The 14,655-nt window shown below is 38.0% G+C and overlaps 1 protein-coding gene across 1 annotated transcript; it reads right to left on the bottom strand.

Moving 5' to 3' along the window:
* Positions 1-4,603: 4,603 nt before the first annotated feature.
* Positions 4,604-5,345, bottom strand: LOC103436135 (auxin-responsive protein SAUR50-like). The gene has a single exon (XM_008374558.4). The coding sequence runs from the start codon at positions 5,236-5,238 to the stop codon at positions 4,918-4,920; it is 321 nt and encodes a 106-aa protein (XP_008372780.1). The 5' UTR covers positions 5,239-5,345; the 3' UTR covers positions 4,604-4,917.
* Between the last annotated feature and the right edge of the window lie 9,310 nt (positions 5,346-14,655).

Below are 14,655 nucleotides of genomic sequence, written 5' to 3'. Positions count from 1 at the left end.
TTTTTTTCATAGGTGTTTTTTTTTTAAGCACCTCACTCCCAAACTAGGTCTAAGAGTCTCCTAACCACCAAGAGCTTCAAAATGGACAATGAGACATACTTTCATGTGCCTCTGAACGTACAAAAACGGAGTCCAATTAAGCATGCGCGTCACAGCTAACCATTAAGCGGATTAGGTTTTATACTAATGTTGGTTGAGTATTTTTTTAATATCTTTTTTTTTTCATGGCTTTTGAAGAAGATCGAATTTGTGGAGCATGATAGTGGTCTGTGGTTGGCACTTGGTTAGGATCCATAATAAAAATAGTAGAGATCAACGGATTTGCTTAAGTTAGTGACTTCCACAAATTAGGAAAAGGATCCTCGGATCCTTCTTCTAGGGATTCAAAGGATCCCATAATCTTATCCGTTCATCATACATCGTGCGGTCAGAAATCATTTTAAATTTTAAATTTCAAATTAAATATAAATAGTACCTAATGAAAACTGATCGCACGATATACGATGAACAGATAAGATTACGGGATCCCATGGATCCCTAGGAAAAGGATCTAACGAGGATCATTTTCCCACAAATTATATGAAGTAGGTACTTCAACTTTGTACGATATAATTAATCATGTTGTGTGGGTGTCTCCAACTATCAAATAAGTACAAAGTTTGTATTATTTAGGATCTTTAAAAAGCACTTGAAGTGCTTCCTACAAGAAGCACATAACTAAGTGCTTCTTCTAGGAAGTACTTTAAGTGCTTTTAGAACTCAAAAAGTACTTTCATCAAAAGTACTTAACACTTCAAAACGAGCCCTAAGTGTATGACGAAAAATAATATATAGGTCGTTCTCACCTACAAATGATCCGTACCATTTACACAAACCTTAATTAGTTGGAACCCTAAATTAACTCTAACCAACAACTTCATTCTATCTCCAAAGTGAACCGATGGCTATAGAATTGGGTTTTGTTATGTCTTCTTTCCTGACGATTAACATTTTGCTTAACTTAATGTTTATTAGTTATTAAGTGAACTTCCGTGGGGTTTAAATTAATTCGTTGAATATATACATTTTTCTCCATTGATTTTAGTTTTCTGAGATAACTTTTCGTCTCCTTTAATTTATCCTCTCTATTGGTTTATTTACTGAAAGGTTTGTCCATGGGAGAGATTTTTCAGTGTGGCCGTCACATGAGATGGTACACCACGTGTTCCTATATAAATAGTGAGTTATGTGTGTTAAATGGTTAATAACTTAAAAATTAAAATTTTCCACCACTTGCATAAAAACACATGGTGTACCATCCGTATTCCCGTCACAACTAAAAATTTCTCGTATCGTTTAAAAAGGACTAGAATCATTTAACCTAAAAGATGATTATGTATGTAATCATATTCATGCATAACATGCTTCTCACATTGACAGTGTAATATATGAATTTCAGAGTGTAAAAACCAATCTTGCTACAGTAATAAGAATGTCGTTATGTGTTATTAACTATAATTAACCTTAATTACCATTATTATAAAATTGGAAATTGTAAACTTTGAGGATTATAATGTGATCTTATTTTTCTTATATTCCAAATGTTATGTTAACGTTAGTTGTAAACCCTGTTAACTACATTGCAAAAGATGAAGATTGGTACAGAGGAAGAGAAAGAATTGGTAGAGAGAAAACAAGAGAGATTGTATTGATTAATTAGAGAAAGTGTATACAACTGAACTTAAGGAAATGATAGCTATACAATCCTTTATATAGCCATATATCCCAATTACAATAATACTCTTTTAACTATATTAACAAACTTAACCACTAGAATAATGCCATGAGGCATTTCTGTTAATACTCCCCCCTCAAACTGAACTTGGTGTAGCCAAGTGAAGTTTGAACCAGTTAGAGCTCTGAAACTGATCTAGAACTGCATGACGTTTTGAATGCATGACAAAGGTTGTGGTGAAGCCTGGGATTTGGTAGAAGGACCATGTGACTGAGGAAACCACTTCTTGAAAGCCATACAAGCACGCTTTTATCCTTGAGAGCTCAATTGATCAACCCATGAGGCTCGCTGAAATGTATGTTGTTGCTGAAAAATGCTCTGCACAATACAGTTTCTAATCCTAATCTGTTGAAGTCTTCGTCATCTACAGAGGAGTTTGAGCCAAAAAAAAAAATATTTTGAACTAACTAAATTGTACAGAGACTGGCACCAAATCAATTAAGGAGACTGACACTCCAAGAAACCAAATCAATCAAGGAGAATGACACTCCTGATAGCTTACTAAATCTTCCCAAATACTAACACCAAAATTAACCAAGGAGAATGACATTCCATACTCGCAGAAATAATGACACTTCCTGCCTTTGCATTTACAAATCGCAATCTTTAACTAAGAAACTCAAATCCTAGAGAATAACACTCCAAGATATACACAGAAAGAATGACACTTTCTGATATCAACACATAAAAATTCTTAACCAAAACTCCCAAACACTACATAATCATTAGCAAAGACGAATTCACCTGATTTTCAGCATGAACTTCCCAAAATCTTCAAATTGTGCAATTTCATACAAACAATCCACCTTTCAGACGTTCGAACTTCCAACTTGAGCACCAAACAAGTTAGCGGAAAACATCTTCAGGATCGTAAATGGAGAAAAACCAATTGACAACTCTCTGATTCCAACAACGCCACCAAAGTTTTTTTTTTAGCTTAACTTGAAGTTCTTCCCACGAATATCGAGGTACTAGTTCATGCCCCGACATTTCTTCAGACTTAGGCTCTCAAGAAACCTACATTGTGCTAACAAAGTTTCTTGAACTAAAACCGGCAGCTTAATCCAACCCAATGATATGTGCTATAGTAGACCAAAATTCACATACAAAGATGCATTAAAATTGCAAGAAAACAGAGCCAGGGACTCAAGTTCTCGTTGAGCATACACATCTAAAGGCAAATCAAAATAGGCATGGGTTCCATACCCGGCGTCGTCCTACCAAAATTTGCAGATCCTTCATATGAAAATTCTGAGCTGGGCATTTCAACAAACACATGGACTGCACCCCTGTCTGAGCAAGACTGCAACCCTGTCCATTGCCATTTTCAAGAACCAAGAAGCAACCCAAACTCAAAACCCTGAAAAACTGAAACTCTTTTCCATAATCTCTTAATTAAACCTAGAAATCTTGCACTTGGAATTAAACCCCATAAATCCTTTGATCCCGAAATTGCTATCTTCCATTGAAACCCAATCTGACATCAAAAGATCAGTCTCTGAGGATTCAACCCACACTAAGAATCAGATTCAAGAAAACCCGAAAGATTGTTCTCTGGGATTTCTAGGGTTTCTTTCGAGGAGATATCCGAGCCGTTCGAGGGAGGATCTGAGAACCCAATTGAATGGCATCGCAGGGGCAGGGAGCAATGGACGGGGAAACAGGTTCAGCTTAAGGAGGTCTGACAGGCCAAGCCGGGGAAACAGGTTCAGCTCTCGGAGTTGGAGATCAAGCGACTCTATGTCGCTTCCAGGGAAATCTTTCTCTAGCAGCCCAATTTGCTCGAACTCGAAGCCCCAGTGAAAATTTGCGGTGAAACCCAGATGAAAAATTGAGATTCTTGATTCCTGTTATCCATGAAAATGCTTGGATCTTTTCATAGCAGAAAAATCCCAAAACTAAACACAAAACCCTCAGAAGAAAAATCCAAAGACCAAAAAAAAAAATATAAGAACTATGAATACGGAAGCATAAACAATCAAATACGCGGAAACGAAAGAAAGTAAAGAAGAAAAATAGAAGAGGAATCGACCACCAAGATCCATGGCGTGAGCCTTGGTGGCTCTGATAACATGTTAAATACATTGCAAAAGATGAAGATTGGTACAGAGGAAGAGAAAGAATTGGTAGAGAGAAAACAAGAGAGATTGTATTGATTGATTAGAGAAAATGTATACAACTAAACTTAAGGAAATGATAGCTATACAATCCTTTATATAACCATATATCCCAATTACAATAATACTCTTCTACTTATATTAACAAACTTAACCACTAGAATAATGCCATGTGGCATTTCTGTTAATAAACCCATTAAATGTGAAGGTAGAGAGTCAAAAATGAATAATGACGATGGATAATTTCAAGACATCCACTAAGAATAACTTACTATATTGTAACAAGACTGTCGCCCTTCGCGTATTCGTTTGCAAAAGATTCTACCCGCTACTCGGTAAAAATTATAATTCAAGGTGGCCCTCACAGCTCGTCGGGCTTGTCTGGAAGTCAGATTGACGTTTTGGTTTCTTCAAAACTCATAGTTATTGTTGCAGTTTTTTTTTTTATTTCATTATTTAATGGTAGACTCGTGTTACAATTTCTTTGTTAAGCCAATTCGTATGTGGCTAGTGAGTCTGGGAGACTTGCTTTTTGAGCGAGTCTCCTTAGCATTTCACGTGAAGGATATCAGTCAACTTTTCATAGTGTTTATTGCATGAACTCCAACTTTTCATACTAATGCAAGATAATTAAGGTGTCTAAACCTAAAGATAGAAGTCAAAACGAGACAGAATAGATTGAGAGAGAGAGAGAGAGAGAGAGAGAGAGAGAGAGATTAAAAAGGGAGATTTAGAGCTCCCCTTGAAGTCCTTCATTAAATGTCTCACTGAAGAATAACTCCTTACATATGATCATAAGCATCATCAATATACAATCACTAACGTTAATAAATCACTGTCAATTAGAGCCACCAAGTTTCGACGACATATACATCAATTTATATTACAAATTAATCAAGGTTTGCAGAAAGCGTGAAAAAAGAATGACGCAGCTAGCAATAAGCTTCATTTCTGTTGCACATTCTGCAGAAACCCAAAAAAGAAAAACCCTTCCTTTTCTTTATCACCCAGACGACGATCAAGAAATCAATATATTTGGTAGATTAGAGAGCGAAAAACGACTTCTTCGCAAGGAATAGTTAAACCCATGTCGTGGTTAAATCCAAACTCCTCCTCAGCTCTTTGGAGAAGAGTTTGGAACTCTGGATGCCCCAGCCATGTAATTGGGATAATATATCTGCTTCTGTTTTCACCGACATACACTGCAAAATGCCCCTTTGGCACATCGTCCGGAAGACCACATTCATTGTTGTACACATTTTTCTTCCCAAAGCTTGAGCATCTCTTCAGAATTTGCTTTAAAGCTGCTGTTTGAGGTAGCTTGTTTGATTTTTTGCTGATAGCCATTGTTGTGTTTGTGTAAAAGGTTTGAATAGTATTGTGTAATGGGTTGAGGGTATAGAGAGAGAGATGAGAGATGAGGGGAAGTGTGTAAGATGATTTGATGGGGGAGATTGGAGGGCTAGGGAGGTATTTAAATGAGGAGGGAGTGTTTTTCAAAAAAAAAAAAAAAAAAAAAATGAGGAGGGAGTGAATTAGGGAACTGGTTTTGTGAGCAAACAAGGCCATGTGATATGTGGGGGCAAAGAACAACTCACAAGTCAATTAGGGAAAACAGTGTTCAAGAGGCATGCATGGTTGCTAGCAACCCCATTGGGGCGGCTTGGCCTACCCTTGCTTCCCTCGAAATGTACACCATGGGAACCCTTTCTCTATCTCTATGTACTAGTTTAGTATCTACTTGTGGAACAAAAAATAATCACAAGGCGATACGTAGATTTTTAGATAAAAGAGAACAAAAATACTCTTGAGGTACAACGGGATTCCTACGCGCGAGCAGCGGGCAATCATCCTTCAACCAAATCAAAAGTGTCCAAAATAGGTAACAAATTTAAAGTTATTTCATCCATCCTTATCCTATATTTTTCATGAGGTAATTATTTCATAACCTTCAAAACATCCCATATAAATTACATAACCCCCAAAATATTTATTTTAAAAATATGTTGATTAACCAATTAATGGATTAATTGCCTAATTAATCAATTAAATCGCACATTAAACCATAAGTTACACCCTATCCCTATAAATAGGCTCCCATTTTCACCAAAAAATCAATCCAACACACTTGCGAAATTCCCAATACTCTCTGAACACTTTTCTCTCTAAATTCTAATTTTGGCATCGGAGGTTCTTCGGCCAAAGCCCCCTATTCATCGTGGACGCGTGAGGCTCTTGGCCTTGACCCTAAGGTGTTAATTGTTTTGTAGGTGCAATTTTGTCCAAGATCAAGGAGAAAGAAATTTGCATCCACACTACTCATACGAGTATTCTGTTACTCCTAATAATGTTTAAAATATGTTTGATAATAGTTTTGTTTTTTGTGTTGTTTGTCTTTCTAATTCAGAATTCAAATGGCATAAAGATAAAAGGAAGAAAGAAGATCGAAAGACAGAGGAAAACAATAAATCACAATGGAATTTTACATAAGTGAAAACTAAAAAAATATATGATTCTCCTTTTCAGGTTTTTATTTTGTACATATTGACAAGCATTAACTTGTGAGTGGTTAATTTATAATGAATTAGATTGGTCTAGCTCAATAGGATGGTTAATAAGTTTATAATAGCCAGCTATAGTGCTTTGTAACTTGAATTTTTCTGTAACTTTCATTTGTAACTTTGAGACATTCATTGTATTCAATATACAAGAGATTTCATTTCTCTTTTGTTCTTCCTTTTCTCTTCGATTCTCAAATCTTTCAATGCAGTTAAAAGTATACATTCTCTGTATTTTTCATCCTCCCACCCTTTTCTATTCTTTCTCCCTCTCCTTTCTACCATATGTTCTCTCCGTATTACAAAAACTAAAGTGATATGTTCTCTCTGTTGTGGTCTATTTTTATCTGACAATATAGAGAGGGCCGGCGGCAGTGGAGAGAGATGAGAGAGATGTGTGTTTGTAGAATTGTAGGGGAATGTGTGTGTTGTTATCCCTCCTACATTGTGCCTTTATTTATAGTAGTAAAGGGAGAGAAGATATTCATTCTCCTCCAAGTAATACAAGTTGTAATAGGAAAGGATAACTAGAATCAAATCTAATCTAGGATTTACACAATCATACTTATTCTAGGAATGTTTACAACACTCTCCGTATCAAAAAAACTAAAGTGATTATAAAATGGTTATTAATTATTAACTAGAGGTTGAGGTCCCCTTTTAGAGAAATAGTTTGATCAGATGTTCAAATAGTTTTATTCATTCTGTATATATGAGCTTTGGAAAATTCGAGAATGTGTTTGTTCGAAGTTTACTATCATGAACAGTGGATTGGCCAAAGAAAAATCTGTAATGTTTTTCTTGATGGAAGGATCTGTCACACTCAACTCTCTTGTATTCCTCTCAACCTTAACGGAACATATTCTTTCAATTAGGTTTCGTTTCATAGTCACTAACGCAGACAAGAATGTTATTTTATATATAGTAAAAGTTATTGGATGTTTCGAACTTTTATAATGTAAATATAGCATATACAGTAGCTAAAATTGGAGTTGCATAATACATGCTTCCGTAACCTTCTTTTTATAAATACAAACGATATTGGCAGAAAGAAAATTCAGACCTAGTATGACCCCTTTGCTTTAATTACTGAGCTATGACCCTTTGCTCTTAATTATTTAGCTATGATCCCTTTCCTCTATAAACTTGACAATTTTGTGTTCCATCCATTATAAATTAATCCTGAACTAAAACAGAATAACAAGAATGGATAATATGTAAGACAAATTTGCAAAAAAGACATAAAGAATAATGATTGAAGGAATTTTGGAACGAAAAATTATGGACGCCCCTCCAATTAAAGTGTAAGAAGTTAGCAACTGATGATGATTGGATATTAATGATATTTATTGGAGTGCATAATCATAGATCAGCAAAGCATTTGGAGGAGATCATTCGTTGCTGATAGATTATTAGCAGATCAGACTCCGTTGTTGGAGAAATATCATTTCAATTTTTTTAGGAATTATAATGTGTGGGAAAATAGCATACTAGAAGCTATTTTAAGAATAATAATGGGTCAAGAAATGACATTTCAATCTTTTAAATTTTATAGTAAATGAAATTATAATTTAAATGAAAAAAAATAAGACACTGAATGGATCTAACTCTCTATTATAGTAAACTATTTTGCATGTCGCACCAAAAAGGTAAAGAAATTGCGATGTCCTTTATTTGGTAAACTTTTTGGGTACATCCAATTCTTGGTCAAAAAATAAAGTGACTGTATTTGTTTAATAGACGATGGGCGTCCATGGTGCATACTGCATAACAAATTTGTTTGATGAATGTTTGAAGGAGGATTGAATATGCAGCCTCTTTTAGTTTTAAGGAGAGAAATACAACCAGACTAATATATATGCAAATACGTCAGTCTTCTTCTAAACCATACAATCCAAAAATTTAAGCATGTCTTTCTTTAACAACTTTCATTTTGTGCTTTACGAATACAAAAACAATTAAAAAAAATTACGGAAATAAGATTTGTAAAGATGTAAAAAGTAACTAAATTGTTAACTCGATTAATAATTATCAACTATTAATCAAATACAGACGCTTAAGCTGAAAGTTGATACAACTCTTAACCTCAATTAGTTACTTAGTGACTATTAAGAATAAAGGCGAAATCTTCGTTTTTAAGTGCAATAGAATCCAGCTAACTGAAAAACAATATTAAATCTTTCAAGAACAAGGGGTCAAAAGATCTTTTGGTTGGCAAGTGAAATATAATTCTTTTTTCCAAAAGGTGGTCCAAATCCAAATAATGGTGTGGATTTGCCTTTTTCTTCTTCGGTACCAAGCAAAGTAATCACGCGTATATGCAATTACTCCATTGGATACAAAGCCTTAAGATAAAAAGGTGGTGTTAGGTTTAAAGTTAGGTTGAGTACATGTTATTCTCCGTATCAAACGTTTGAGAACATAAAACGTTTGAGTTTACTGTTCATCTCATACTTATATTCTCCACCACCAAATCAATATCCTACTTCAATTTCTCGTCCTTGAACGGTCTACAAATGGATGTTTATATATTATCGTTTAATAACAAATTGCGTCCACATGTGAGTGGAATTGTTAGAAGCCTTTTGTTTAAGACTCAATAGTGTGGTATAAGAAATGATAGTTCCTAACTAAATACGTAAAGACTTGAGTGTCATCAAAATATAACCTTATATTCCTACCACACTCAGGAGTGCTAATGATTCAGAAATATGTTAGGATCTCGTCGATGTCAATAGGGGACCAAATGAACACGCATTTGTCTCACCGTTTTTTCTATGCTTGTCATGTACACAAAGCAACAGAAAAAGCAACAAACCAAACTCCCATGCCCAACAGAAAAAGCCCAGTTGCCCTAAGCCTCCAAAACGGGGGGCAAACTTCTCTCAGTCACATCTTTTGGTGTTGCTTGCCGCCTTGTGGCACTGAAACTCATTGACAACCATACATTTTTATAAACAAAAATAATAGAATTAAAATTCGTATAAAATTATCAAACTTTGCAGATGAATTCATTTACACACACACACACATGTATATACAGAGATAATTTGTAGGTGCACATGTTCAACTTGAGTTCCAAATGCGCAACGAGTTCTGGAAATGTCTCACCATTTAAGACTGCCCATGTTTACCATTTTGATAAAACCAAAAGCCAAAAACCAGACCATACAAATACAAAGATGTATGCAGCAGGAGCTGCTGGTAAGTTAAAGACACATGTTCCTAATAAAATGAGCACCAGTTGTTACAGTACTAGTCTCTCTCTCCCTCTGTCTCTCTAACTCACTTTTGAGAGAATTTAATTAACCCATGTTCTAAGGCTCAAAAATTCAGCCAGCATGGCGTTCTAAGATTCATATAGCCGACCTGACTCAATGACTTGGATTTTTCAAGTCTCCAATCGAGAAGTTTTCCCCACCCGGGAAATTAAGGGAACACTACCTCAACCTACATGCTCCACTCACAAAGCTTCAACATACAAGCTTCAACAAAAGAAAAATTCAAAGAACTTAGTGAAGAAGGCTTTGGTGTATTTAACACAATACGTTGAAATGAAACAAAGCTTATTTATTGATATCTCTAAGAAGTTACAAATATGTACATATACACAAGTCAAAATAAACAAACAAGAGGGAGCCTTCACAAAGGTTGCTTAGGAGAAGTCTCAGCAGTCGGCAGAGCCCCAGAAAGAGAAGGCACCGGAGGGGGATCATTCGGAGCCTCAGTACTGGACAGCACCCTAGAAGGAGGAGGCATCGGAGGTTGATCATTTGGAGCTTCATTACGCGGTACAGCCCCAGAAGACGAAGGCAATAAATGCCTTTGGAACAAACCCACAAACCTCTGATGATCATGTAAAATCTGACCATCAGATTCCTTCATCTGGTCAAGCTTCCTCTTCATGTTTGTAGCATAGTCATGAGCGAGCCGGTGCAACTGTTTATTCTCATGCTTGAGCCCTCTAATCTCCTGTTTGAGACTCATCACTTCAGCCGCCAATGATTCAACTTGGCGGGTTCGAGCAAATAGGCGTTGGGCCATATTAGACACAGAACCTGCACACTGAACACTGAGAGCCAGAGAATCCTTAACAGCCAACTCATCAGACCGTTTAGAAAGTAGTCTATTATCTTTGGGAGTGAGAAGGTTCCTAGCCACCACCGCAGCGGTCATATCATTCTTCATCACGGAATCCCCAACGATAAGAGGACCAGTAGGGGATACGAAGGATGGGCGCCATATGTTGTCTGGAGAAGGCGTGGCTGCCTCTTCAACAAGGTTCAAGTCAAAACGACGGTCGGAGGGGCCAGACATTTTCAAAGGTGTTGAAGAGAAAAGAAGTCGGACAAATCAAGATCTTAGAAATGCAAGAAGGGAGCTTCTACTGGTGGAGATTCAAGTGTGCTTTGGAACTTAATACCAGCCTCTATAAAAATCCGCACTCGATGGAGCTTCAGAAATCGAAGAGGCGCCTGCTCAGAAATCGAAAAGGCGTTTGCTTTCTCAAAAGCTGGGCTGCTCAGAGATCACGAGGGCCGATCTCAGGAATCGAAGAGGCGTTTGCTTTCTCAAAAGCTGGGCTGCTCAAAGACCACGAAGGTCGATCGCAGAAATCGAAAAGGCGCTTGCTTTCTCAAAAGCTGGGCTGCTCAGAGACCACGAGGGCCGATCTCAGAAATCGAAGAGGCACCTGCTTTTTCAGCTTTGTCAGCACCTGTCACATGCACACTCAACTTTGCGGAAATCACGGGCATTCTGTCGAAGATTTCTAGTGAAGTAGAAAGCACGTGAATGTTACTGTTCAATCATTCACTTTCCACACGCAACATCAGCTCACGGGTACCACATATAACTTTGTCAAAAATCTCTGACAAAGTTTAGACACGTGAAGCTTGCAGCTCCCATTACATCGCTATGACCAAGAAGGGTAAAAGAATAGCAAAGAAATAGCACGAACAAAGTTTAGACACATAAATTTGGAAGGTCTAGCTACCATATTTTTACCCACAAGGGTAAAGGAACAGGACCATTGCTGGATAATTGGAAAGTCCCTGTGGGTCAACCTCTGTGCTCCGTGGCAAGGTAGACTAGCAAACAGGCCTAACCTTTACTCACATTCGAGAAAACACTCCCAACAAGATTGCTTGCTTCAAGATCGAAGAGGCACCGTCCTCCAAATCTCGAGAGCCAGACTCCCAACACGATTACTTTCTCAAAAAGCGACGAGACACCGCTCTCCGAATCTCAAGAGCCAGACTCTTAGCAGGATTGCTTTCTCAAAAATCGAAGAGGCACCGTTCTCCGAATCTCGAGAGACAGATCCCCAACAGGATTGCTTGTTCGAAAACCGAAAAGGCACCGCTTTCTCAACTTCGAGAGCCCCTTAGATAAAGCTTGTCTGTAATCCTCACACCGCTTTCTCAACTTCGAGAGCCATATCTCCTTGGATAAAGCTTGTCTGTAATCTCCACACGTAACATCAGCTTTCCAGATACCACAGACCACTTTTTCAAAGTGCTCTGACAGAGTTAAAACACGTGAAGCTGGCAGCTCCCACTACCGTGCTATGACCAAGCAGGGTAAAAGAATAGTATTACTCATTGTTAAGGAGACTCCTATATATGTCGACCTCCATCCTCAACGGACAGGCAGACTTGCAAAAATGCTCAACCCTTCCTCATATCTGAGAGGGCACTCCCAACGAAGCCTCTCGAAATACTCAGCTTTCTTTCCCCCCGAGAATACCTCTGCAAACAAGCTACACTAGAGCAAGAATATCTCATATCATCAGGGTTAAAAGCAAGAGTATCCCATATCATGCTTTTTTCCTGTCTTTTCCTTTGGCCTTGTTCTTACCTGCAAGACAAGGAGAAAGAGAGCAATCAGTCAGCACTTGGAATCAAGCTTCCAGTCCGGAACTGACTGCCTGGAACCCTATTGCTCTCGAGTACTCATCTTCAACATCTTATGCTTCCCGAGAAGATACCACATCTGCCTGAGGAACAAATAGGGCAAGTGAGAAGGATACAAGGAAGCATGTGGAGACACGCGCAACAGAACACGTGCCGATACATCCACTACTTTGTCAACAGCAAAAGTATCCCATATCAGCAGGGTCAAACGTACTCTAGATTTGATGGACTTGTTTTGACCCTCAAATTCTTCAGTCGGCCTTATACTCTGGTGGAAACAAGAAAACCCTCCAGCCTAGTTCAAGAATAAGCCTGTGGAAAGTTACTTCTTCAAAAGCAAAAGTATCTCATATCACCTTTTCTCATTTTCTTCTCTTTATCCTTCATGCTACCTGCAAGATAAGGAGAAGGATAACAATCAGCCGGAACTCGAAATCAAAACTTCTGATCTGGGACTGATTGCTTGGAGCTCTGATTACTTACCTTGTCTGTCACCTCTTTCAGCAGATCCCCTAGCTCGGCGACTTGGGGGACTCCTACTACATGGTTTGTATCGCGCTTGACCAAGCCTGAAACTACAAGTAAGCGTCAAGTGAAATTGATACATTACCTTGTGCATCTCCACCAGTTAAAGATACCACCCCTGGAGGGAGGAAGAGTACTTCCAAAGAAGATGCCACATCTACCTATGAGACAGATAAGGCAAGTGAAGACGATACCACACTTCGGTACTTAAAAGTTTCGTGATTACGAGATCATTCTTCCACAATATTTCCTAATGTCATTTGTACTAAATCATTCACTTGTACTCACTAAAGGAGAGCTTGAACCTATATACTGTGTAAACCCTTCACAATTAATGAGAACTCCTTTACTCTGTGGACGTAGCCAATCTGGGTGAACCACGTACATCTTGTGTTTGCTTCCTGTCTCTATCCATTTACATATTTATCCACACTAATGACCGGAGCAATCTAGCGAAGATCACAAACTTAATATTTAAGATGATATTCTTTGGTGTATGCTTTTCGCAAACGATATAGTGTTGATAGATGAAACGCAGGAAAGGGTAAACGCGAAGCTTAACCTTCGGAGAGAAGTGTTGGAATCTAAAGGTCCTCGCCTAAGCCGATCAAAGACAGAATATATGGAGTGCAAGTTCAATGCAAACGGAGGCCAAAATGAGTTAGGGGTGAGGATCGGAGATCAGGAAATACCAAAGAGTGACCGTTTTCGCTACCTAGGATCTATCTTGCAAAAGAACGGAGAATTTGATGGAGATCTCACCAATAGAATACAAGTTGGATGGATGAAGTGGAAGAGTGCATCCGGCGTGTTGTGTGACCGTCGTAGGCCACTGAAGCTCAAGGGAAAATTTTATAGGACGGCAATAAGGCCGGCAATGTTGTATGGCATAGAATGTTGGGCGGTGAAGCATCAACACGTAGGTGTAGTGGAGATGAGGATGCTTCGTTGGATGTGTGGGCACACGAGAAAGGATAAGATTAGGAATGAGGATATCCGAGATAAAGTAGGAGTAGCCGAAATTGAAGGAAATAGGAGAGAAAATCGGTTACGGTGGTTTGGACATGTGCAAAGAAGGCCTACTGACGCTCCAGTTCGAAGATGTGACCACGGGACAGAGGTTCAGGGCCGAAGAGGTAGAGGAAGACCTAGGAAAACTTTGGAATAGACCCTAAGAAAAGACTTAGAGTACTTAGATCTAATGGAGGACATGACACAAAACCGAGCGCAATGGCGTTCTAGGATTCATATAGCCGACCCCACTTAGTGGGAAAATGCTTTGTTGTTGTTGTATTCTTTCACATTCCAAATGATTACCCTAAATTCCTATATACAAACAAACAAAGACACAATGTTTCGTATCCATGCAGGTTGTATGAGAATATGTATGCGGAGTGGTAAGTTTGGACACGACGCGATAACCAAACTCGAAAATGACATGAAATGAACTGTTCATACCATAATATGTTTGTATCATAATTGTGTCAACCTGTGTAGCACAATTAATAGACAATTCGTGTTTCGAGTCAATTTGCATGTCCCGGAAGTGACATGCTTTAACACTTTCACAGTCATGTAACATTTTAACATGTATATGATTCACATAACCGAAGATCACAAGATAAGACATTTCCATTGAGGGGTGAGACTATAAGCTTAACTCTTTTCTTTGATGAAAATATTATATTTTATGGATAATTTTGTACTTACGAATAATAAACGGGTCATTGTCAATTGTGTAGTACCTTTAATAATCGTGTCATCTA

Source organism: Malus domestica, chromosome 15 (genome assembly GCF_042453785.1).
Source record: "Malus domestica chromosome 15, GDT2T_hap1".
NCBI classification, from domain to species: domain Eukaryota; kingdom Viridiplantae; phylum Streptophyta; class Magnoliopsida; order Rosales; family Rosaceae; genus Malus; species Malus domestica.
This window is presented reverse-complemented; position numbering and strand designations above follow the sequence as displayed.